Genomic DNA, 26821 nt, shown 5'->3' on the forward strand with positions numbered 1-26821 from the left:
ATTTTGATAGCAAGGTTCTCCTGACCTACAGCTCTTACTTTCTACGACTTTTACAATGCCGTCACCACCACCTAAAGTGCATTTTCCTCAAAGTAATTATTACCATGCCGAGCTAAGACATGCCAGAACTTTAATTTTCATTAGAAAGAGATCAACCTCACTACAGAATTCATCCAACCTTCTGTTTCTTTAATCAAAACAGGCTTCAAGAGTGAAGAACAGTCCTGATGCCTCAGAAAGACAACAATTGAATAGAAAACACAGATGCTGGCTATGTAGCCAAGAACTTGTTAGGCCAAAGAGAATTTTTACCCACCAGTAATCACTTCCATTTTATTTTGTTCTTTTTCTTTTTCTTTATTTCTGGCTCCAAACCTCTAGGAGTCGTTATTCACCCTAATAGTGTTTGAGATTAAAAACCTTTTGTTCCTACGGTGGGGATTTTTCATGCCCTCCCAGCGGTCTTGCAGGAAACTGCCATCAGCCCAGGGTTCCCGTCGGGTTCCTGGGAGGCGTACGGCGGCTTCCGTTCTCCTCGAATGTAAACTTCTAGGCTGGAAACAGGGAGGAAAGGGACAGGGGTATTTTGATCTCGCTAATCAGTGGGGACATATGGCCTTTTGAAGGCCGGCTTTGTGCTTCCCATGTGAGTCAGACATCTGACGTCTTGAGTGCTTCAGCTGTCTACACCACAGTGAACTAGCTTGGGTGACATGCCAGAGGGCTCAGGCGAGCAGGCAGCTCAGGGCCTCAGGGGGACCAGCTTCCTAAGGACATTTGGAAATTACTGCTTCATTTAAAAATACATTTATTATATGTTTCCCTTAATGCCAATGATATAGTAACACACAATGTAGTGGCATCTTCTCCTTTTGAGGATGAGGGGCACAAACCGTGCCCTTCTGATTTAATGATGGACAAAATAAAGCAAAGACGAGGGGACTCTTTTCCTCCTTCCGGGGGTCCCCACAGCGTGCAGGCATTTAGGTGGCAAATTCAAAGGCCCCTCAGTGGGGAAAATGTGTATACAGTTGCTTGGTTTCATCATTTCTGCTATTTCCCTCCCTCTGGCTATTATTTTACCGTCTCTAGAAGAAAACAACAGTCATTTAAAAACTTTGCAAAACAATCTAGGAGTTTTCTCTTTATTATTGGAGTAGTCTAGTAGAAGACTACTCACAGGCAGGAACATTTAGACTCTTGTGTAGATCAGCTCTAAAGGACAGCTGAGAAAAACCCACTGGGAAGACTGAGTGGACACTGCTTCTATACGAAGGTGCCACAGTTTTACACGTTCTTCCTGCTGCGTAGGGAAGGCAGAGTCAGAGAAAGCAGTTCTATTCAAAGTAGCTTTTAGAAAGCATCTAGTGTCTGGTAACTACTATGGTCTGCTCTTTTTAGAAATCTGCAATTGTTTACTAAGAATGAATTGGAAGCTAATAAAACAAAACAATGGTCTGAAGATTGGCATTTCTTCTCTAACAGAGAGGGGGAAAGGCTTCAATGCTATACTTGTCAACACTTTCCAACAGGAGGTCAGCAAAAAGGATTTCTAAAATCAGCATTTTAGTTTGGTTTATAAGAAGAGTGGAACTGTGAATTCCTTTTACTCTAGTTTATCAACAGTGCTTTGGAGTCTGTGTGAGGTTTTCAATGAAGACATGAAATAGCTATTATTATCATGATCCTGAGTCTGAACCGACATAACTTATTTTCCTTGAGGCCGTGAAAGCAGGACATTTTCCCAGAGCTGTCAACTTGAGGCTGGCGTCCAGTTAATAGTTTTGTCACCATTCTTAGTGATGGTGGCCATGTAGCTGCTCGTGTCCCTGAGTTTCTGTCTGCTGGGGCCACTGCCCTGCATCCACAGGAAGGCCCTCCTTCCCTGCACTGACCAGCCAGTGGCCTCATGGGTTCTGGTGGCGCTTCTGCAAACACTACACTTTCAACAGCACCCCTGGCTTCCACTCTGTTCTTCAAGAAACATCTGACTAGTAAGGAAGCCAGCTACGCTAAGAAAAAAAAAGGATTGACTTTTCTTTGGACTTTGCTCCCTCCTCTGACAGAGCTCTGAAAATTCCTACTCTATGACTACTTTGTTTGGATATAAATTCAAGAGGGAACTCATAGATATGTAGTTCTTGCAGAAAAAGAACTACATATCTATGAGCCCATGGGTGGGTTCCCCTGCCCCCATATGTCTAGGGTAAGAGACACATTCACTAAAGGTTTATAGTGTTTTAAGGCATTGAAGTCATCACTTTTCATTAGCAACGCCTAGAATGAAGAAAGTATAATTTTTTCATTATGGAGGAATGTGGCATAAACTGCAAAGGGGTGTGTGTGTGTGTGGTTGTGTGTGTGTGTGAATTTGTGCTTATATGTGTGATTGTATTTGTGCGTATATGTGTGTATGTGTGTATGTGTGTGGTTGTGTGTGTGTATGTATGTGTGTGTGTGTATGTGTGGTTGTGTGTATGTGTGATTGTATTTGTGTGTGTGTGTGCTTGTGTGTATTTATGTGTATGTGCGTGTGTGCTTGTGTGTATGTGTTTGTATCTGTGTGTGTGTGTGTGTGCTTGTGTGTATTTGTGTGTGTGTGCAGTGTTAATGAGGAGAGGGAGAAATGGATAAAGTATGATAACATTTTTCGTTCCTCCTCTGCACTCAGGTACTAAGACATCCATGGTGCAATGCCTCATTACCAATCACTGAGAATCCAGAGACCCACGAGGATGTATTCTCTGCTAACTACAGTATTTGTTAAGTACCTGCTTGATTCACTGTTACCACAAGTACCTGCGTGACATGGGCAATTTCTGCTGAAAGTTGATAAATGCTAGGGGAGAACCACTGTGATTAATTTTCATCAATGACTTTGATAATTCCTGTTATATAACATGTATTTTGCTGATGGGAAACCTCAGAAGTCAGGGTACAACTTAATCACATTTCACATAAAGGAAGTGATGCTTTGGGAGGTGACAGAACTCTAAAACCTGACTTTTAGTCATCAGAATCTGTCCATAATCATGTTCTTTGAGTCCATGCAGTGAGGTAGTATTAAAATTCTGTCTTTTTAGGATTTTAATAATATATTTTTCCTTTTGGATGAGCTCCAAACTGGCCCATTTTCTATCAAATCCTCAATGGTGTTATAATGGTTCTTTTGACATAAAATATTTATCATATGGGGTGGAATGGCGAGTGGAGGAGGGGCCAGAAATTCGTGACTGCTTCTCTCTTCGTCAGCTGCATAATTAACTCAATTCTACAACAGTTTATTAAAGTCCAACTTTAAGAAAATAGTTAAATCTCACTGGAAAGAAAGAAAGAGCTGCATTATGTTCTGAAGTTCCAGGCTGGATTTCCAAAGGTCTCCTGTACCGAAGCAACTAGACAAGGAGGTTTCAGAGTGGAAGGAGGCGGAGGGTCCTGATCAGGGCCATGCTGGAACAGCGAAGCAGACAATTTCCCTATGAGATTGCAGGGCAGGTGGAACGGGAGATGATGGTCCCTGATACACTTTCTCCTCACTGACATCTGGCACATTCTGCACACATTTCCAGTGTGCTGGGCTTGGGTCTAGCAAGTTTCAGAAAAGATTCTTTTTGTAAATATCTAAGCCCAGTAGGTTACCCATCTTGGTCTTACTTTCATGAGACCTTGATTTTATATCGTATTTTCTTTTCATCTAGGATTTACCATCTAGAATAGTTTTACACATGTACTATGAGTTTCCCATCTTTCCACTCCCCCCAGCTCCTCCCTCTACCCCTGGCTCCAAACTCCCAGGGATGGGATGTTCAGTACGGTAACTGCTAGGCATGTGCAGCTTTCCAATTTCAATTTTAATTAATTAAAAGGGAATAAAATTTACAATTCAGTTCTTCTGTTCACTAGCCACACCTCAAGTGCTCACAGAGCCACTGTGGTTCAATTTCAATTTTAATTAACTAAAAGGAAACAACTGTACAATTCAGCTCTCTCTTTCACCAGCCACAGCTCGAGTACCCACGTAGCTGCAGCGGACAGCACAGATAGAAATCATCTTTGGAGGAAAGTCTTTAGAGCAGCTTGGCGCCGGAACGTCAGCTCCAGAAGATGACTGCTCTGTCTACTGCTGTCTTCCTGGGCCCTGCGCGGGGCCTGACACACGATGGATATACAGTGAATATTTGTTGGATGAATATACATATGGTTTTTAAATTTTAGTAGGCAACTATGGCTATGCATCACCTACTGCCCATGTTAGGGGCCCGGCTTCCCGTCTTTCACGGTGTTTTCTTGGATTACAACGAGATCCTCATTGAATGGCGCACCAAAGTATGAACCTGGAAACCTTGTCACAAAGGACTCTGTGACCTTGGGTAGGACACACGGCTTCTTTAGAGGAGTCTACTGAGGACATCTTGCCTTCTCAAATGTGCCTGCTGGAGCTTTGCACACTCCTCCCGCTGCCCCTACCCTTCTCTTTGCACCTGCTCTTCCTCCACTCAATGCCCTGGGCTCTCCAGGAGCCACCCCGGCCCCTCGCAGCCTCTGCTGCTGGAGCATCCTCCCGGGTTCATTGACTCTTTCCTTCTCTTAGACCAGTGCCTTGCATGCAGTAGCTCACAGAAAGCACATATGTGAGTGTTGAAGGAATGTAAACTCCATTGCTAAAAGAAAGCTAGGGCCTATCTTAGGAATGCGGACATGAAAGAAAATGCCCCTTCCGAAGCTCAACGCTACGTTGGATCGACAGTTAGGTGGCCACTGTCCAACCTGCTGCCAGACAGTTTTCCCCACAGAAAAGAATCACGGGACCCAGTTGCTGCAGCCCCTGCGGTGCTGGATGAACCAGACCACCTTTGCTCCAAAGCCACACTAAAAATAACTGCATGGTTTTGAAAGTGGGTGAGAGCTATGTGTAGACAGGTCTATAAAAGCCTGGAAGCCAGGTGGTGTTTCTGCTATTTCTGACTAATTCCTTGCCCTTTCTGTGCAATATGTGAAATACTGGTGATTTCTTCTTTTAAATATTCTGGGCACACATTAAAAAGTATCTGCCTGGAAAAGCTGCAGCTGGTTTGCAAAGAGGTCTGACACAGCAGCACTGACATTTTTATTCCACACATGCACCCCTCAAAGATCTAAGACAGAGGCAGGCCGCGGTGGCTCACGCCTGTAATCTCAGCACTTTGGAAGGCTGAGGTGGGTGGATTACCTGGGGTCAGAAGTTCGAGACCAGCTTGGCTAACATGGTGAAACCCTGTCTCGACTAAAAATATAAAAATTAGCCGGGAGTGGTGGCACGTGCCTGTAATCCCAGCTACTCCAGAGGCTGAGGCAGGAGAATCGCTTGACCGTGGGAGGTGAAGGTGGCAGTGAGCCGAGATCACACTACTGCACTCCAGCCTAGAGGTGGAAAAAAGAACACCCTAAGAACTAAGCCAGAGGGCTGCGTCAATTAGGGAAGCCATGGGAGTTGTGGGTGAGTCTTACACGGTCAGCTGAATGGGTCTCCACAGCACCGCAGTGGCTACCTGTTTGCAGGTTCATAGTGAGTCATTTCACAGAGATTAGCCTTATTTTAAAATCCTGGCTATCAACATGGAAGGTAAGGTTTATGATTGGCAAGACAGGAGATACTGTTGGCAAGACCACTGCTCTCCTTAGAGAGATCTTGCCACTGCCTTTGCTTCACAGCTGAGTGGGGCACCCTCTCCTTCCCTTCCCTGAGGCTGGGGGCTCTTCTTTTTCATCTCAGGATGTCCCCTCTGAGCTGACAGCAAGAGCCGAAGCCAGGAATTTTCCTGCCTTCTCATTATCTGCCTCCGTCCCGCTCCGAGTGCTCGTTCCGTCTTCTCTTGGTGGCTTCTTTTGCTCAGTTTCTCTCTGGTTTGTTTTACTTTGACTTATATTGTTGAATTTAAGAAATTTGGTGAGGCTAAGGATTATTTGACCCAAGTCTAGGGACCCATAGACTGTGAGAAACTCTTAGCTACATGAAAAAATGCACTCGCTAAACACAACCTGTTGTCCTAAGCAGTCAGGTTACTTGAGCCAGCTTGTGGACCACAACCTTCTGGAATCCTAGTCTGCAGGCTCTCCGCTGCAGCTGCCAGGCCATGGGGGGCACCCTGGGCACTGCTTAGATGCAGGCTGAGTGGTGCATGGACCCCACTCACTTGTTCAGGGCTGACGATGGGGGTTCTGGTTTCCCCACTGCCGAGCGGTGGGGCCATTTGACCATCTAATTCCCAACATGTTGGAGTAATACCCCCCCCCGTCTTCATAGAATACCCAGGTGCCTCTGGACACAGGAGGTGCCCTGGGAAGGTTGACATCATTAAAAAAATTGGAAACAACCTACCTGATCAGAGTTATTGTCAAAATTCAGTTGTTTGGGGGGAACAGGAACCTGGCTGAGCTATGAAAATAACAAACTAAAATCGACCTTACTTGGAAAAATCCAAGACTTTCATAACCTTCTAGTGAGTTAAGCAAAGCAAAACTGTCTTATTTGTTGACCTTGATGCCTCACGTGGCCCTTCTACTGCCTTCTATACTATTAACCTTTCCAATGTGTGGTGCTGATAACTCAGATAGAAACTCTGTAACTGAAACTCACTTTGATGCTTTGCATTCAACTGCCTTCCATCTCCATGGTCTATAAAGAAGAAAAATGAAAAGAGAATAGAAAAAGAAGGCTGGGTGTGGTGGCTCACACCTGTAATCCCGGCAGTTTGGGAGGCTGAGGAGGGCAGACTGTCTGAGCTTAGGAGTTCAAGACCAGCCTTGGCAATATGGTGAAATCCCATCTCTAACAACAACAACAACAACAACAACAACAACAAAACAAAAATTGGCTGGCTGTGGTGGTGCATGCCTGTAGTCCCAGCTACTTAGGGTGGGGGGTGCTGGGGCAGGAGAACTGCTTGAGCCTGGGAGGGCTGCAGTGAAAGGTGTGAGGGGTGGCAGCTTTATCTGGTATGGATGATTGCCTGATATTCAGTGGAGGGGTGAGTCCGAGAACATGCAGTATCAATGAATTAGAACTTATAATTTGTAATTATCCCAATATATTTATTAGAGATTATTTGAACACAGACCCTCAAATAACAAGAAAGTCCTAAATCATTTGTTAAAGTGATTTTTTAATTTACAAAAACAACTGAAGAGGTGGTTAAAAAGTGAATAGGGAACCATAACTCCTGCACAACGAGAGGACGCTTTCTTCTCACGCTGCCCATGTTCCTCCCCGGAGAGCCTCACTGTTCTAGGCTGACGTACGGGAAGAGGAGTGTGGACACGAAAGATGATTATGCTGGAAAAAGAATTTGTCTACATTCCCAGACTTGAGATTAGTTTTGGGCTCTGCCACAATCTGGGTGTGAGATTCACAGGGGCTATTTCCTTCCTGAAGTCAGTGTCCTCCGATGTGCACTACAGGACATGGGCTGGCTCCTGGCTCAGCTCCTCCCAGCTCTGCCCGGGGAGGGGAAGTGGGCCGTGCCCAGCAGCCGGGCCACAGCTCCTGCCATGCCTCTGCATTCCTCATCTCTGTGGCTTGTGGAATTATCTATAGGACTGAGTGGCTCTGTCTGGGAGAAGCAATTCTCTCCCTGCTAGGAGAGTCCCCCCGCTCACTGCCCAAGGACGCAGAACCAAGTTCCACAAATTTGACCCAAAGCTCATTCACTGGTAACATGAGAATCCACTTGGAAATGGAATCCATAGTATGCTTGTGATTTCTGCTTAGTGTCCAAAAGTTATCCAGTGACGTACAACTTCCGGTGTTGGCTGTCACCATGGTGATGCACAGATGAACGGGGGTACCATGCCCGTATAAGGCTGAGCTCCCAAGTGCGGGGGCGTGGCGAGTCTGCAGCCAGGCATTTCCAGGGCTGCAGCGGCAGCACCACAGGGAAAAGAGACGGGAGCCACCCCAGGGGAAGCTGTGGGAAAGAACAAACCCTGCACACAGCCCTTGCCACAGCGGGCTCTGTCCAACTGCTATTTTTTTTTTTCTTGAGACAGAGTTTTGCTCTGTTGCCCAGGCTGGAGTGCAATAGTGTGATCTCAGCTCACCGCAACCTCCATCTCCTGGGTTCAAGCAATTCTCCTGCCTCAGCCTCCTGAGAGGCTGACATAGCATGAGCTACCATGTCCGGCTAATTTTGTATTTTTAGTAGAGATGGGGTTTCTCCATGTGGGCCAGGCTGGTCTTGAACTCCTGGCCTCATCTGCCCACCTCGGCCTCCCAAAGTGCTGGGATTACAGGTGTGAGCCACCACACCCAACCATTAGCTGCTATTTTTTACGTATTACCTTACTTTAAAAAAACGCTATCAGTCCAAAAGTAGGGCAGACAGAGCTGAGCTTCTGCAAGAACATCTGGGAACATCTGTTAACTAATAAATAGTTAAGCCACATGCACTGGATTTGTTGTGCTGAAATAGATACTCTATCTTAAAAATACTGTAAAACAATAGATGCAATAGTCCTGAGACTAAACGTCTCCTGTAACATACAGAAGAATATCTCCAGGAACACACCCTGTAGAACATGGTAAACGGCATCATTGATCTCTTTCTTACCTTTTATCATCAGCCATTTCTATCACCTTATTGGTAAATGTTCAGGGTCTCACCTGAATTAACAGGGCAGCCTTGTGTGCTGATTGTAACGCACCCCAGCAGCTGCCCCTGGCAGCATGGGCCTTGCCCAGGTGAAATGGCAGTGTCAAGCACCATGCGGTACCTAGGGGTACAGACACAGCCAGGCTTCAGCCACCTGAGTCCTGCCCATGCACAGTGCAGGCCCCAGGGTGGGGATCATTTGCCTCTGCCTTTTGTACAACGCTTCAGACAGCTGCCAATCACAGCTTGATTGGATCAATGTTGATAACCCGTCTGAATAACTAGAGGAAAGCCAAGCCCACATGGAGTTTTGGATTACTCATGTTAATCAGATTAACCAGAAGGTCTTGATTTTTCATTTTCTTGGCAAAGTGTAGAAACAGACTCAAGGTGTTTCCTTCATTAGGGACACGGGGAAATGAAAAGGTCTCAATGGCTGTGCTGTGAATTCACTAAGTCACAGAGTCTTGGGGATCCTCAGAAATCCCTCCTAATAACCTCATTGAGAAGATCTCTGGCATCACGTAACAGTACACTGCTATGCAGGTGCCATTATGTATTGAAATCATCTGAATTAGCTATTCTTACTGAATAATAAAATTCTCCCAAAGGCATTATAGAAAATGTTACTGTGTCGATTCTGCATTAAATAATCATAGAAAGTGAGAAGGAACAGACCCAGTCACCTCTACTCTGTTAGGGTTATTTGTCTGATGACATGCAGAAGAATGCAGGGTCCCTCTGGACAGTAACTCCATCCCACACAGCTTGGCTTGCAGGTCCGTGTATACCACTCATTCTATCCCTACCCATATAAGGCTGAGCCAGTCGAGCGCTGGGGATCGCAGAGTCTACAGTCAGGCATTTTCATCACCGTGGCAGAAGCATCGTTGGGAAAATCTATAGCGTGGGACCCAGGGGAATTTCATGTCTCATGAAATGGCTTCCATAAACTTAAAAATTATTTAGTCTTGTTAAGTGCTGATAAATGATCTTCAACAGCAGTTTGTAAACCACAAAGTCCCCACTGCAGGCAGAGGAATGCTTAACGAAAACAAAAATAGCTGTTTTGAGAATTGCAACTAATGATGAAGGCAGCAGGTGGAGAGACGGGAGCTTTCATCAAAGGGGTAGGAAGCCTCCTCAGCTGTGATTTTTGACAGTGAAATAATGATCAGTCACAGGTCAGAAAATAGGATGATAGCATTTATAAAGAGGTTCCCTATCACTAACTGTACCCATTTGATTTGTGGAGGGGACACAGGAAGGGAGGCAGTGGCCTTGCACCCCAGCCCCGGAGGCCAAGCTCCAGCAGAGGATTGTTCTTTCTGGCAGGTAGGGCTGGGAACGGCTATGGTGGAAACTGACTTCAGGGTCCAACCTGGGGAAACTCATTTGGCCACCTAAGGCCGGTTATAATTTCTGATTCCAACAGCAACAGGGAAATGCAGGAAAGAGTTTCCAGTTGCCTTGACAACCCGGCATTTGCCAAACGCGGTGTAGACAGGCATGAGTGTGCCAGGTGTAAGCGCGTGGGTCGCGGGAATACGGGCAAGGAGGCTGCGTCACAAAACAACATACTGCTCCCCACACCTTCACACAGGCAAGGCGGGCTTCAACGTGCACCTATAAATAGTAACTTCTAAATCACATAACACCAAGACTCAAACATCGGTTCTAAAGGCAACAGAATCAGAGATCGATCACGCTGATTGAACACGTTAAATCCAATACCAGGGCAATATGTCAAATTCTACCAGGTGGAATGATGATAATTGAAGGGCCCTTTTTTCCTCTTACTTATCTGTGCGGCGGCCCACAGAAAAGACATTCAGGGAGTGAGTCATTTCAGAGTGAGAATTGTTAGCAATGATACAATTACCAGTGCCTCTAGTTTGTATACCTATACTGCAGTGTAAACGCAACTATGTTGTTCTTTACAGAATATTTTTATGACACTTGTGCTTATGTATAAGTATGAAACATCGTTGCTTTATATAGGTACATATACACACATACAAACACACATATGTACTTACAGTGGACAATGAACACAGGAAAAGATGTTTATCAAAATTAAAATTGCCCTCAATTCTGTAGGAAAGTGGCATACATTGGCCCAGTTTTGCATTGTATTATTGTCTGTTCTAGTGGAAGAGAATACAATCGTATTAAATTTCTTAGCCAAGTATGCGATGATTTAATCAGGCAATTTAAGACACTCTCATTTCAAACGGAGGTACAGTCAGGCACCACATCACGACTTTCTGGTCGACAACAGACTGCACCGAAGACAGTGGTCCCCTAGGATGACAGTGGAGCTGCCCAACGCATGACTCATGTGTTCGTGACGGTGCTGGTGTGGACAGACCTACCGTGTTGCTGGTGGCATTAAAGTGTGAACATGTAGCTACATGACACTTGGTGATAAGCAAGTGCGTCACTGGTTTCTGCATCTACTATCCTCTGCGTTTCATCATTATTTTGGAATGCACTCCCATATATGTGTGTGTGTGTATATATATATATATATATATATATATATATATACACACACACACATATATGTTATGTTAACTGTAAAACGGCCTCAGGCAGGTGCTTCAGGAGGAATCCAGAAGAATCCTTGTTCCCAGAGGAGCTGATGGCTCCATGTATGTTACTGCCCTGAAGACCTTGTGGTGGGACGAGACGTGGAGATGGGAGACTGTGGCACTGACCATCTGAGCCTGTGCAGGCCGAGGCTCGCAGGTTTGTTTCTTAGTTTTTAATAACAAAGTTTAAAAAGTTTAAAAAAAAATTTAATAGAAAAAAACATCAAATAAGGACATGGAAAAAGAAAATATGTTTGTACGGCTGTACATATGTGGTTTAAGCTAAGTGTTATCACAAAAAGAGTCAAAGTTTGCAAAGTAAAAAAGTTACAGTAAACTTAGGTTAATTTATTACTGAAGAAATAAAAATATTCAAAAAACAAGTGTAGGGTAGCCTGAGTCCCAGTGTCTGTGCGGTCCCCAGTGGTGCATAGCTGCGTCCCAGGCCTTCACATTCACGCATGCCTCACTCCCTGACGCAGCCAGAGCCACTTCCAATCTGGCAAGCTCCATTCATGGTAAGGGCCCTGTACAGGAATCCTATTTTTAATCTTTTTACTCTACTTTTTCTATGTCTTGATACACAAATACTACTGCAAATACTACTGCAAATACTACTGTGTTACAATTGCCTACATATAGGTTTGTGGCGTAGAAGCGACACTCTACCACACAGCCCGGGAGGGTAGCAGGCCACGTCACCCAGGTTTGTGCGAGTACCCTCTAGTATGTTCACCCAGTGACGAAACTGCCCAGCCACACACGTCTCAGAAGGCAACCCCGTCGTTAAGTGAGGCATGACTGTGTGAGGAAGACAATATTATTTATTGCAATGCTGTGACTTACGCGTCCGCCTTTCTCAGGAAAGCACTGGCAGCCCCCACTGCAATCTCTTCCGCCACACGGCACGTCAGACTTCTTCACACCCTGTGACAATAAAACACAAGGCAAACAAAACGTTACCTAAAACATTGCCAACTATGATACGTATTAAAATATGTCTGTTGAGAATTCTTCCAACTCTAGAAACTATTCACTCAAAACATTCAATAAGCCTTTTTCAACAATGGACTTGGATTTTTAGAGCAGTTTTCGGTGCACAGCAAAATCGAGTGGAAGGTCCAGAGATTTCTGATCCACCCCTGCCTCCCCCACCCTGAAATCCCCACCATCGACATCCTGCACCTGCGACCAACCTGCAGGCTAGCTACAATCGCCAAGCCTGCACACATCACCATCACCAGAGCCCACAGTTGACACCAGGGTTCACCCTTGGTGCTGTATGCCTTCTGGTCAATGAGCCTTTAAAAAGTGCCCACTAAGTGCCCGAGACCAAGCAAAGCCCTGGGCCTCCAGCCTCAGCAGAACATTCCCAGGATCCGCAATTCCACATGAAGTCAGTCTGGCAGGAGCAGGCCTGTGGCACCCATGAGAAACTCCAGCATGGGCAACAGCTCTGCCTTCTGCCTGAGCATGTGGAGCATGTGCCTGGAGAAAATGCTTGTGGGGAACCCAGGCGGGTGAGCAGGAGTGGGCTGCCATGGAGGGGGAAGGAGAAGGCGTAAATGGTGGTTCCCTCATGGGACATCCATCGTGGTGATCAAAGGGAGAACCGTGTGAGGAGTGGGACTGGCAGGTGCATCGGGCAGTGTGCCAAACCCCCGCCTGCACCACCGATATCACTTGTGATTTCAACGGTGGGGCGTCTGCAGAAGAAATCCGCTTCCTCTCCCCTTCGCCCTATGAGACACACTTATGCTCAGTAAGGGGGAGGAATGCGGGGAAGAGGCTTTCCCCAGGACCTATTCAGGCAAGGGGGTGACCCCACTGAGCATTTCATCAGAGATGGAGACAACCTGAAGTGAGTCAGTGAGGAATGGAGGGAGCGCCTTGGCTGGACAATCCTGATGGGGCCAAAGGCATTTCTCATCCTTGACCTCAACATTCAGATCAAAGACGGACTTGGAGATTGGGCTACTGGACAAGTGCCTTAGCTCTTTCTTTCAGATTGTGAAAGTATTAAATGTTTGAGATGACGGCAATCAGAGTGACCCTCTTGTCTCCTCTTTCTGATCAGCCAAGCCTCAGCTCAGGCCTCCGCTCCCCTGACAGGTAAGCTATACAGTCTGCATCTACAGGCGAGCCAGTGCTGCCCTCACCACTACACAGGTGAGCTAGTGCTCGCCCCAAAACACACACACAAGTGAGCTACTGCAGCCCACCCCCCAACACAGGTGAGCTAGTGCAGCCCTCCCCTCCCCACACACACAGGTGAGCTAGTGCAGCCCTCTCCCCGACACAGGTGAGCTAGTGCAGCCCTCCCCTCCCCACACACACAGGTGAGCTAGTGCAGCCCTCTCCCCGACACAGGTGAGCTAGTGCAGCCCTCTCCCCCCACACACAGGTGAGCTAGTGCAGCCCTCCCCTTCACATAGGTGAGCTAGTGCAGCCCTCCACCCCCACACACACACAGGTGAGCTAGTGCAGCCCTCCCCCTGACACACACAGGTGAGTTAGTGCAGCCCTCCCCCCCGACACACAGGTGAGCTAGTGCAGTGCTCCCCCCTACACACACACAGGTGAGCTAGTGCAGCCCTTCCCCCCCACACACAGGTGAGCTAGTGCAGCCCTCCCCCTGACACACACAGGTGAGCTAGTGCAGCCCTCCACCCCCACACACAGGTGGGCTAGTGCAGCCCTCTCCCCACACAGGTGAGCTAGTGCAGCCCTCCCCCCGACACACACAGGTGAGCTAGTGCAGCCCTCCACCCCCACACACAGGTGGGCTAGTGCAGCCCTCCCCCCCACACACAGGTGGGCTAGTGCAGCCCTCCCCCCCACACACAGGTGAGCTAGTGCAGCCCTCCCCCCGACACACACAGGTGAGCTAGTGCAGCCCTCCACCCCCACACACAGGTGAGCTAGTGCAGCCCTCCCCCACACACACAGGTGAGCTAGTGCAGCCCTCCCCCTGACACACACAGGTGAGCTAGTGCAGCGCTCCCCCCTACACACACACAGGTGAGCTAGTGCAGCCCTCCCCCCACACACACAGGTGAGCTAGTGCAGCCCTTCCCCCCCAACACACAGGTGAGCTAGTGCAGCCCTCCCCTACCGGTGTGCAGTGGCTCACAGGTGAATCTTAATCTAGCTTTTCATCCTCTGCCAGCCTGCCTGGAGCCTCCCTATTATCACAGTTACACCTAAGGAACCCTGGAGAAGACTGCCTTCTGGTGTTCCCTGATTCCAACCTTATCATGCAAGGAAACTTACCAGATGACAGAATCCCTTCCAATTTTAAGCAAATTGTGTTTTGCCACAGACTTTTCACTCCCTTCGAAGTTTCAATGACTAAACAAGACTATCACTCGGGGGCTCCCTCTGTAAGTTTTTGTGCCAGTGGGTCTGCTGGAACCTCCCGGTTCCTGTCACCAGCTGAATGGCCTGGTGGAGGTGCAGGTGACGTGGCCAGGCCCACTCCCCGCTCCCACCCAGCAGGGCCTCTGGGCAGGCCAGGGCGGACGGGCAGGACACACAGCTTCTGACCCAAACCTCCTGGCCAGAGTTGGTCCTGGGTCCCAGCAAGGACTCCCTCCACATTCCTTTCATCGGGGTGATAATTTTTCTTCTTTTAGCTAACAGTTGTCTCCTAGAGAAGTCTCACTGGAGAGTTTCACATTTTTTGTGCTTTTCCTATAATTCTTTACCTAATATAGTATCTGATGCATCAGTCACTACTATAAAAACCTCCAAAAAATTGGAAAGTCCCAAACCCTTTAGAGAAAACAATACCTTGAAAGTCTTTCCATTTCTTTTTGGTTATCTTTTTGTCTTTAGTGAGGTAATGAGGCAGCTGGAGTTTGTGGTGTAAAAGTAAACATCTATAAAATCCTCTCATGACCTCCAAATACGAGCCTAGGTACTTGCCAATTTTTTTAATGACTTCAATGTTTATCTGCAATGGGGCTCGTAAATCCCATGATTTTAAATATGTGATTTCTAGAAATCCAACTCCACACTAAGCCAGAAAGTTTAGCACCAAAGCCCATGTCTAGATGGGCTGCTTTCACTACATGTGAGGGAGGCATGAGCTTGGCAGAAGGCCTCCGTTCACCCAGTCGTTCACTGGCCAGTTGTCCGGGAAGGGCGGGCGGGCCTCCCGAGTCTATAGGGTAGAGTGTCAGCTCATACTCTCCATCTGCTGCTTCCCATGCTATTTTAAATTTTGATTTTAAAGCCACTTGCCAAATCCCTGTATGTAAATCAAGGGTTGAAATGATTTTAATGGTTTCAAGTTGATCTAACAGACTCCTTATCCCAGGTTTAGGATATTCACTGTATTTAGTTGCAGTGACTTACTCATAGCCCACTCAAAACTGAATGATGCTTTCTTGCTTTTGAAACTAGCGCTTGCAGGCGAAGACACCTCCCACTTGGAACACTCTTCCACACGTGCCGATGGCTCGGGTGCTGCCTCGTGAGGGAAGAAATACCTCACTGAGAGGAGGCCCTGCTCAGTCCAAGCCAAGGCAGTTTCCAGCATGGATGTGCTAGCTGTGTGCACACACACGCATGTGCCCGTGTGTATGTGTGTTCCCACTGACATCTTACCTGTCCTCCAGAGAGACGCTTAGGAATTCCAGCATTTACAAGAGCCCGAAGTACCACGCTTCGGAATGTCAGGTGTCCAGGAGGAACAGAAACATTCCTCCTGGAAATATTGACTTGTTAGGGCAGGGTATGTACTCCAGACAGACTCTCAAAAACTGAACAAGCCTCTGACCTGAGCCTTGGCATTCTCCTGACAAGATATGGGTCTCTGAAAGTCTCGAGACACAAGTGCCTTTCTGAGGACCTCAGATGAGGGGTGTGAGGACTGCCAAGCGGGGTCCCCTGTCTGTGGCCCGGTCACTCCCTCCAGCAGAGGCACACCGATCTGGTACCTGCCGTCACCCTGCTCCCAGCCCTGCAGCCTAGCCCTTCATTTTACTGCTTAACACAACTCAAAGACAAGCCATGATCCTAGTCTTGTCAACTCCTTAATAAAAACGAGAAATTTCCTCCCACCCTGCAACCTCCTGAAATCTCTGCTTACCACCTTCATGATAGAACACTGGCCCTGGGCCATATTTATAGTTTCAGTCTCTCTGAGGCCTGCTTTTCCCTGTCAGGTCTGGTTTGCCTCCGCGTTCTTTAGGGGATCCTTCATGGCTCTCACCAAGCATTTGACATGCCTCTTTTTACCACGATCACAGGCTCATAAAAGAAATATCCATTTAATCCTCCATTAATGTCTCATTTCAAGTCTGAATTTGCAAGGCAGAAAGTGTGTAGAGCAATCCTAATGCCCAGCTCTCATGGAGGCCCCCGCAGGTGCGCCTGGCTGCTGACCTCACTGAAGCTCCCAGGGCCAGGAGGCTCCTGCACCCCCGCTCTAGGTGTGGAATGTGCTCCAGGCGCACGGGGCATGCTACAGCCTTTCAAGTGGCTCGCCAAACGTCCACGCTTGTATGGGTATCCTTCACCCCAACACAGGAAAGGACGCACGGCCCAGTGGGACCAGTTCTACAGAAGGCTTGTGAAAGCTGGTGGAGGCACCCTGCCCCTGGAGGATGCCTGACTCTCACCTGCTCATATGCACACAGAACCTCCCCACCCAGGGGGCTCGGGACCACTGCGGATCCTGATCCATGTCCTACACCTTCCTTCCACTGCACCAGTGAGAGGGCAGCCTCACACCCTCCATTCCAAACTAACATGACAAGCGAAAGGGACCGGGCGGCCCTTCATCCACCCTTTCACTTTACAAATTCATTCACTCTTTCATGATCACTGATGTGCCACGCACTGTGCTGGGCTCTGGGCATAGACTAGGGGGCAGATTAGACACTGCTCCTGCCCTGTGGCCTGTGACCACCTAGACAAGAAGGTTAAGTAAGTGAACAAAGAACTAAACCCACATAATTTAAATTCTGGTAAGAGCTGTGAAGAAGGCGATGGTTAGAGAGCAAATTAGGGGGACTGGGTCCTTAAGCGCTGCGTGATCCTGTTAACGGAGAGGACTCGCTGTGCCCAGGCCCGTGCCCCAGGGCTCTGTTGTGGCCCACTGTTCCTGCCATGCCTACCCTCCAAGGCCAGCCTCCCTGCCTGACAGCCTGAGGCTCTCACTGCTAGAAGGCAGAGACAGACTGGCTACTACTAACCTCCAGGCCTAGGAGGGCATGAGCTCCACGCCATCATCATCATCAGGGAATCAGGAGCATCTTGGATTGCAGTGACTTGAAGCCCATTCTTCCTATGACTTTCAGGATGCCCCACACTGCTGTGCTCCCAGCTTGCAGCTCAGGACTCTATTTCAACCTAGCACTGCTTTTTGGTACCCATGGTTGAACCTCTGTAGTCCCTACACAGCTGACAGCCAGTGCAGTGGCTTCCCAGGTGTGCAGCCAGGAAAATTCAGACCTAAATTCCAAATCATGGAAGGAGTTTGCCTAGGGGGATGAATCATTACTTCCCTCAGCAAATGAATGAACATTTACTGAGGGCCTGCAGGCAGTCCCACCTTGCCAACTATCTCGTAACACACCAACCTGGAGGCCAGAACTGAACGGACTCATCTGCTCCCTCAAGAAAAGGCAGGGGAATTAAAGAAGCTGGTGGAGGCACTGTGGACAAAGGCAAGGGGCTGCTACGTCTGATATTGCAGCTCTTGGCATCGTTAGTGCTGTGGAACCAATAGAAATAGTTCTGAAAAATAAATGTGAATTATACATTTTTGGAAATAAGAGAGTCCAAAGCAGCTTAAACGTAAGAAGCACGGTGGACTTGAATGTCTCTGAGCTGCGAGGAAGACATGAGGATGGGTCATTCTTGTACCAGTTCACAGGGACAAAACCCACGCTGGCAAGGGAGGAGCAGGGCAGAGAAAGCCACAGGGACAAAGAGGCCGGAGACAAGGCCGGGTCTGGGGGCTCACAGCGGTAAGCACAGCACTTTGGGAGACCAAGGCAGGCAGATTGCTTGAGCTCAGGGGTTCAAGACCAGCCTGGGCAACAAGGTGAATTCCTGTCGGTACCAAAAATAAAATAAATAAAATAAAATAACTGGGCGCAGTGGTGCACACCTGTGTTCCCAGCTGCTTCGAGGACTGGGGTGGGAAAATGGCTTGAGCCTGTGAGGTGGAGGTTTCAAGGCAGCAAGTGTGTAGAGCAACCCTAACGCCCAGCTCTCACAGAGGCCGAGATCACACTACTGCACTCCAGCCTGGGCGACAGAGCGAGACACCATCTCAAAAAAAGAAAGAAAGAAAGAAAGAAACGAGAGAGAGCAGGTGGTGGAGAAGACACTGGACAGAGACTTTGAGGAAGATTTACTTGGAAGTTGTACCTCAAATAAAATGGGAGAGAATAAAAGGGAGAGGAACACTGACCAGAGGCAGAGACTCAGACACAAAGTCAAAGAGGTCGTGAGTGCTTATCTGAAGGGCAGCTGCTCTCCCAGCTGGACTCTGCCTGGCAAGCGTGTGGACAGGCCCCATGGGCATCACCCTGGAGCTGGTGAGGAATGCAGGCCCCACCCCACCATCCTTGGAGCAGAACCTGCTTTCCAGCCTGACTTCCAGGTTAGCACACTGAATTTTGCAAAGCCTTACCTTGGACTGGCATTGTGAAAACAGGCTTTGCCTAGAGATAGCGAGAAAGCTGGAAACCACGGAACCATCACCCTGGGCGCTATAGAAGGTAGGATTTGTTACAGGTTCAGCATGTTTCATGACTCAGTGGACCCCAAGCATGTCTGTTCTAGAAAAGTGATGGCTGTTGGACCTTGCTTTGACCTCTGTGACCTGTGTGCATCTGGGGAAGCTCTAAGCCCTGAGGACTCAGTGGCTGAGCTTCTAATCCATCAAAGCGCTAAAAAAATTGTAGTTCTCTCTCTCTCTCTCTCTCTCTCTCTCTCTTTCGTGCTCTCTCTCTTTCTTTAATTCAAAGTATCCTTCCAGAACACTTCTTTTTCCTCTTCTGAAACTGGTAGCCAGCACTGCTGTGCCAATTCAAAATTATAGGAATTAGAAATGTTTAGAAGCTAGTTGGCAGCATATGCAAAGGCATAAGATGTGTTTTCCAGAAGCCTTAGATTACATTCTACTCAACTGGAATGCAACAGACATTTTTTCCAGGTGCAGAATGGGAGTCTGACTTCTTATATGGGAATTCTTTTCCTTGGAGTCTTATTTAAATCTTAGCATCATTACATTTAGGAAGATATGAAAATTGGGCTGGGTGTGGTGGCTCACGCCTGTAAGCCTAGCACTTTGGGAGGCAGAGGCTCAGGATCACTTGCGGAGTTCAAGATCAGCCTGGTCAACATGGCAAATGTCTCTACTAAAAATGCAAAAATTAGCTGGACATGGTGGCTCCCACCTGTAATTCCAACTACTCAGGAGGCTGAAACACGAGAATTGCTTCAACCCAGAAAGTGGAGGTTTCACTGAGCCTAGACTGCGCCACTGCACTCCAACCTGGGTGATAAAGTGAGACTGTGTCTCAAAAAAAAAAAAAAAAAAAAAAGAAGCTATAAAAATCCATCCGCTTGCATGCATAGATTTATCCCAAACATCAAATCACTCTAGTCGCACAATCTAGATTCCTTGGTAAGTCTTTTACCTCTAGAAGAATAAAAGTCATGGAACCCTTTAAGGAAAACCAGGTTCCAGTGACTTGGGCCAGGCTCCTATCGGGATCAAGCAGAGAATTTCTTGCTTGGAGACACTGGCTCTCTGGCTGCCAGCAGAGGCTCTGTCATTTATCAGTGGGAGTCAGTGGAGTCAGAGCAAAGATCAAGAGTGGCAGCTGCAGGATTAAGAGGACATCCGGTCCACCGGGTTGCTGCCTTGCCTATTCTGTGAGCGACTCAACGACAGTGAGAAGAGAGTATCGTGTTGCCTTCACTAGGGTCCTGTGCCACCAGGCGGAGGGAAAGTCCTTTGCTGCCTGGGAAAAGGGTGTCCTCCTCGGTGGATGTCCGAGGAATGGCCCTGTCTCAAAACGCGGAGGAAACTGACCAGTGTCACTTATCTCCATGGCAGACTGGTACTTACATTTAAGGCACTAAAAAATAGGTTTAAATGACAACCTGAATGCCAGAAAATAAAACGCATAAACGATTTAAACTCTTTGAGACTAGCGATTTCTCTACTACTACTGCAAATCACCCATGCACAGTGGGGGAACAAACCATGGGAAATGCATCCAGCCCTCTGCAGACATAAGTATCGTTTAAAGTGGGTGCCACATAGACGAATGAAAAAGCTGCTGGCCATCGCTCCCAATGTGCACATAGAAAATGAGTAGTACCGAGTTATTGCAAGAACAAAACTCATCTGTCCCAAACAAAGACTACTTTGTCCTTTACATGTTCCAAGAAACTTCTTGTCCAAGGAAGTCTTTCTAAGGCAGTTTACCTCCAGCCAACAAGAGCCATCCTCTGAAGGGAATTTGCAGATATGTGACGACTGGATTGGGCCCAGCATCTAACCCAAATTCCCTCCACAGAGGAACGCTGAATAACCCACGCTAAGTGATACGCAAGATCAACACTGCCTACTGTTAAAAAGCTATCCTCTTTTAGAGCGTTTTCATTTCAAGGCAAAAAAAAAAAAAAAAAAAAAAAAATCTATACAAGTCTTCGTCTTTGACACCATTCCAGTGAAGCTGGACTTTTAGAATTATTATTTTAATCAAAAAAGAGGCCAAAAGAGAAGAAAGCCAACTCGGGAACAAGGTTCCCAGTAAAGTTCTATTAGTTTATCAAAACAGGAAATATAAGCCATTTCCGCACATGCAGCTTTAGAAATTAAGGAAATAATTCCAACATGGTATTAGCAGGGCAAGGTATATGGAAGAGGAAGTGCAGGTCACAGCTGTGCCACTCAGAACAAATCCTTCTTCCCCATATGCCGGGCAGGAAAGCCAGCCAATTCAGCTTCCTTTGTTTAACAGTGTTTCAAGGGCATCCTAAATAAATGTGTTCACTCTACAGAATGGTCTTGAAATAGTCACCAGCTAAAGATGGTGAAATGCCTGCAGGCCAGGGGTGCTCCCCCACATACAATAAATAAGTCCCATGGGCTTTTCTGGAGTGCCAGTTGCTGAACTTCTAATCCATCAAAGTGCTAAAAAAAAAAAAAAAAAAAAAAAATTGTAGTTCTTTCACTTTTTTTTTTTTTTTTTTTTAATTCAAAGTATCTTGCTAGAGCTCTTCTTTTTCCTGTTCTGAAACTGGCAGCCAGCATTGCTGTGCCAATTCAAAATTACAGGAACTATAGGAACCGAAAATGTTTAGGAGTTCCAGCAGCTATGACTGCATCGATGCCTGTCATGGAACTGGGAGACTCAGAGAAGGAAGGAGGAGCTCAGGCTGTGTATTTGGAACGGGAGAACCAGGAAAAAATGGCAGTAGTTTAATAAGAGATGGGCTAGACACTCTTTAGGAAGACAGCCGGCCTTCCTGTCTGGAAGCGTTCCTTCACTGTCTCCAGGCGAATACCTGAGGAATGGGATCATTCCCCTCCTGGTTCAACACGGCGGCAAGACATAACCAGGAGGCATGACGTTCAGTGCCCTCCCCTGAGTCATCGGCAGCAAGCTGCGTGTTTTCATGCCTGCACACCTATGCCTCTAATGAGCAGTGACTGGCCAACTGGGCCACCTTCCATCTCCGCTCGGGGAGCTCCATGTCTGGGGTGTTTTCCACACACAGTGTGTGGTAGGCAGGGCCACCTCTGACGGCCGCACTTCAGTGCTGGGGCTTGGGTCCTGACAGGCAGGACTGGCTCCAGAAACGAATCAGGAATGTGACTGCCAGGGCATGCAATGTGTGGTGGGCCTAAGGCCAAGGTCCATCCCACTGGCACCGGTCATCCTGAGACGTTTAAGGCAGGCGGGGCCCTAGGTGAGGACCGCTGAGAACCCGGGAGGCTGAAGAGCAGCTGTGAGGGCCCGGCCTGGAGCGTGAATGATGCGGCAGAGGGCGAGACAAGGGGCAGTGTCCTGGCAGAGAAGTGACCGGTCCTGCGGAGCCACAGCAGGATGGAATTCAGCCCCTCAAGCCGTTGGAGCCGAGGGGTCACCAATGCCTGGCTCCCTGGCCTGGAGCTCCCGACTAGTGAATGAGAGCTGAGGCCCTGCCAAAGCAGTCTGAGCCAACGCTTTTTTGGAAATACCTCGTCCCGGGCTAGAGATGATCTCAGAGCATGGGTGAGCCTGGCCTCAGGTGAGGACAGGTGGGCCATCTGCTGGAGCGAGGAAAGGGGGCTGGGCATTTCCTGACACACAGCCTCTGCCCTGGCCACATCTTCACAGTTCACACTCTGCCTTCTTAGAAGCAAAAGGCAGCGCTGAGCTGGGCCTCCTCACCACGGGGAAGGCAGGTGTGTACTCGGGCCCGGCAGGCGGAGGCGTGCACCCAGGTGTTCGCACTTGGCAGGGAGCCACGGTGAGCGCAGGGGATGAGGTTCCGTCCAGAGCCCGCCCTCCCTGTTCTTTCATGGCCTCCCGCTGGTCTCCAGAGCACCCGGCCTTCACCAGGGAGGACCTGCGTCCTCATTTGTTGGGTGGCTCTATTAGGTGCTGGGTGGAGACTCAGGGTGCCTCATCTTGAGTCATCTGGACTAGAAGCCTGGAACCTACGCAGCAAACACCCAGGGTGTGAACATGGGCGTGGGGCCGTCGTCAGGTGGGCGGGACCGTGGGCAGCACATGTGACAAGCAGTCTTCTTAGTGGGCATACAGCAGGGTGCTGGAGCCACAGAACACGGCACTGAAAGGCAGGCAATTTCCATCTCGGAGCACCGGAGGGCATTCCGTCCAAGTATGAGTTACCTGCATTTGAAGGTCTCCTTGCCGGTCTTCGAATGTCTTGGCCATTAGAGTTCTGGTGTCCCTGTCTTGTCACTCCAAGTTACTTCCCGAAATCTGTCCCATCACCCCTGTCATAGCCACTGCCCCTTAACTGTCTATGGCTACCACGGGATCTATGGCTAAGGCTGCTGAGATTTATTTTCATTGCAATTTAGATATATTTATGAATTCATGGCTAAACTCTCCTTTGAATAGGGTCTTACTCACTTGATCCCGAAAGTTGATCTTAAATGACTTCCTGCCTGGGATTCCCAAGGCTTTGAGTTACAGCTGAAACAACTCTTGAAAAGCCTCAAGTGTGAGAGAGTTCTCTTTCAAGGCTGCTCCTTCAGCCCCCACCAACCCCCAGGAAAGCTCCACGTCTCCAAAATCGCCTCTCGCTGGCCTTCGCTCCTGGCCCCTGGCCCCCAGGTTGCGAGGGTGACAGAGGCAGCCCAGGGTACTGGCTGGGGCTGCCCGGATACATCAGCAGTGCTCTGGAGCTGGGGTCAGACAGCATCTCAAAGCCCGTCTTCTTGATGTCATTGTGAAGTAGACACACAGCCAGCACTATCCTGAGAAGCAACACACACCCAGCTACCTTGCAGAAAGGGGTCCCCTGTGCTCAGGAACCCCTGCACGGGTGCAGCTGAGATGGAACAACACGGGGGCCTGGGTGTTCTATCTACATCACGTGACTTCTGTCCCTCACAGCAGTAGGGCGTCTGTCAATGGGCCAACTGCCAGAAACCACCTTCCCTCGCCTCCTCTCCTTCACCACCCTTCATGTAGATTGCCACCCTTCATGTCTTTGTCAATCTGATGACTGGCGAGGTGGGTACTTAGCTAGGTGGGTGCTTCTGATATTAACCCTTTAGTTGAGAGTCCACATCGGGTTAAGAAGAATGGGTGGGGACAAGAATGGGTGGGAAAGTCAGACTCAATGTGAGTTTGACTTTCTTCTTCCCAAGGTGAGTGGCTGGTGTGTTTGACTGGGTCTCAGCTGCGCTGATAGGGAAGGTGAGGATGTGGAGCCAGCATCTGACGACCTCTGACTTCTCCACCCCTGTGCTTCCCAGGGCCAGCCGACTTCGCTTCTCCTGAGACCCACTGACAGGGGTCCTGCTCTCCTGCATTCCCTGTTCCCTCCACTTTCAAAGTCTCTTTTTCTTTCAACTACAGCTGAGTGCTTAAGCACACATTTTACACACTGGTGGAATGTGAGGATTTTCAATGCGTGGAGTGTGAACACCTCTGTGGTTCCATCCGCCGCAAAGAAGTTGCTTTGGACACATCGTTCGTTCAGCTTGGAATGTCCTCCACACCCTCACCTTCCCTCTCAAACACACCAGCCACTCACCTGGGGAAGAAGAAAGTCAAATCACATTGATTCACATCTCCTCCCCACCCATTCTTTTTAGGAACAGGCATTTCTGCTGTGACACAGCACATGACTGTTTCTGAAAAATCCTCACACTCTGCAATACCACACACCAAACCAACAAGGTCCATGGGACAAAGAGAGCTGGGGCAGACCACTCAATTCTGATGCAACTTTGTAACTAGGGCCTTAATAAAATTGGTAACAACCCTAATAAAAATAATAGCATAGTTTAATAGGCATGTTAATTTCCCGAATAAAGAAATACTGCAGTAAATAAAGCACTTTATCTTAAAGAAAAGTGACAGCGTAGTTTCATAGAAGGTGGTGTGAGGAAGTACTCAGACTGCTACGTTAAAAAGAGCAAGGACAGGATGACCAAAGATTGAAAGAACTGTGCAGAAAGCCCTTCTAAGCAGAGGGTGTGCCTCCGTGAGGCAAGAGAGACAATACTGGGGCCTTGGGGTCTCATGAAGAGTTCTGTTCCTTGAGTTTGCTCTGCTGACGTATATTCATCTGCGTACCCTTCAGCTACCCTGTTCCTCAGAGGTGCAAACATCATGCTAGGAAAAACGTCATGCATGAACTAAGGTGACTTCCATTTCATACTGACATCATTCGCTTCTGTTCCAATTGCCTATCAGCGAGTATGAGTTAGAGGAAATGTGCTGTAACAAACAGCCTGCTTCAATATCCTCTCATTTACTACTCACTTAAATGTCAATGTTCTCACCAAATAACTAATAAGAACATCGGCCGCGCAAAAGATGATCTTTTATGCGGGGTATTTGTCATCATGTCATCCTTTTAATAGCCTTAGGGATTTTGTTCAGTCTCCGGGTTGAGAAGAGCAGCTTACAAGCAGCTTTTAACGCCTGTTCAAGAGGCCACCAATGTAATCACAGCTAGAAGTGAGTGTTCAGGTGCACGTGCAGTAAAGCGTTTTGCATGTTACATTTCAAATAAATGCCCTTACCTATTTATGAGCTATGTTTTTTTGTTCTGTTCAGTTAGGGAGAGACAGTCCACCGAGACATCATCTAATATAAGCATTACCTCACATATTATCTACACTGAATTTTAATTATTTATATGGCATGCCAGTTCTTGGTATCCTTCGGCAGTGAGTGAAATGTGTATGTTGTTAGTGTTGGCATATAGGTCTAAGGTAAACATTAGCACCGTTTGTAAGAAACAAAGTGGATACAGCTCTTGAAGCTATTTATTCCAGAAAAGCATGTTCAGTTTAAGAGTTCTGTCCAAAATCCGCCTTCTGTGCTAAATTTAGGAGAAAAAAATCTGGAAAGCATGGAATGAAAGAGATCCAGCAATCCTTTTTCAGAATACAATAAGATTTCTGTTCTGGTTGATGAAGACTGGTCTAGGCAGGGAGGGTCCCCGTTGGCTTTGGCATGTAGAGAGCAGCCCTGAGCCGCCCGGGCAGGCTCTGCCGCAGGTGCCTCAGCTTCACCTTTGCAAACTTGACCATCAAAGTCCCAGGGGCTTTGAGGCCACGGGCAACACCACGCCCACACTTACAGCCATTTTACCTACTTGCTGGCCTGGCTTCTGGGTTAGAATTTCTGCATTTCTGCCCTGCCCTTTCTCCTGGAGGTATGCTGAAAAGCGAATCACACCTGCCAGCTTTCAGACGGTGTACACCTATGGCTTCCCACCTCAGCAGGGATTGAGGATGCCTTTGCTGTGATCTCACACTCAGTAGTTTTTTATATGCCTGGAAGAATGTCTGTGCATAAAATCTGCCCTAAGTCATAGCAGACGCCTGTTCCTGGGGCCAGCAGAGGAGCAGCCATTGCATACAGACGGGTACAGGCAGCACTCCGTTATTTAGGAGTGGATTATCCACCTGGAAATTCCAACAGTGGATTTTTAATCCCACTCCTCTCTGCCCCTCAGCAGGCCATTGGGCTTTTAATTCTTGCGTTTGATGCACGGAGACCACACAGACAGTCACTACAGCGTCAGCCTCTGAGGACTGCATGTGGGCTAGGTTAGACCAAGTTTTGGACGCTAACTTCTGCTGATGAGGCTTATTTGGAATCAGCATGCATGCACACATTTTTAGGTTTGAGCACTATTTTTAGAGTGTTTGTCCTGAGTGTGGAATTTTAGGAGCCAGTTCTGCCCCACTCTCCTACACTAGTGCATGAAGACAGTTATTTTTCTATCCTTTTAATGCTTAATCTGGAGTGTTTGCAAGCAGATGAGTTCTTCCTGGGCTCCAGAGTGCCACCATCCTGTCTTGTGCCTTTCTTTCACCCTAAGCTTCCAGCTGGGTGTGCGGGTCTCCAGCGCTGCGGA

General features: G+C 48.0%; 1 protein-coding gene across 1 annotated transcript in view; it reads right to left on the bottom strand.

Moving 5' to 3' along the window:
- Positions 1-26821, bottom strand: part of COL4A2 (collagen type IV alpha 2 chain) — a 200266-nt gene that overhangs the window by 138163 nt on the left and 35282 nt on the right. Inside the window, exon 4 of the mRNA XM_003928248.4 lies at positions 12068-12148. Within this exon, the coding sequence (XP_003928297.2) occupies positions 12068-12148 (81 nt within the window). The remainder of the gene's footprint in view (positions 1-12067; positions 12149-26821) is intronic.

This window comes from Saimiri boliviensis, chromosome 16, assembly GCF_048565385.1.
Source record: "Saimiri boliviensis isolate mSaiBol1 chromosome 16, mSaiBol1.pri, whole genome shotgun sequence".
NCBI classification, from domain to species: Eukaryota; Metazoa; Chordata; class Mammalia; order Primates; family Cebidae; genus Saimiri; species Saimiri boliviensis.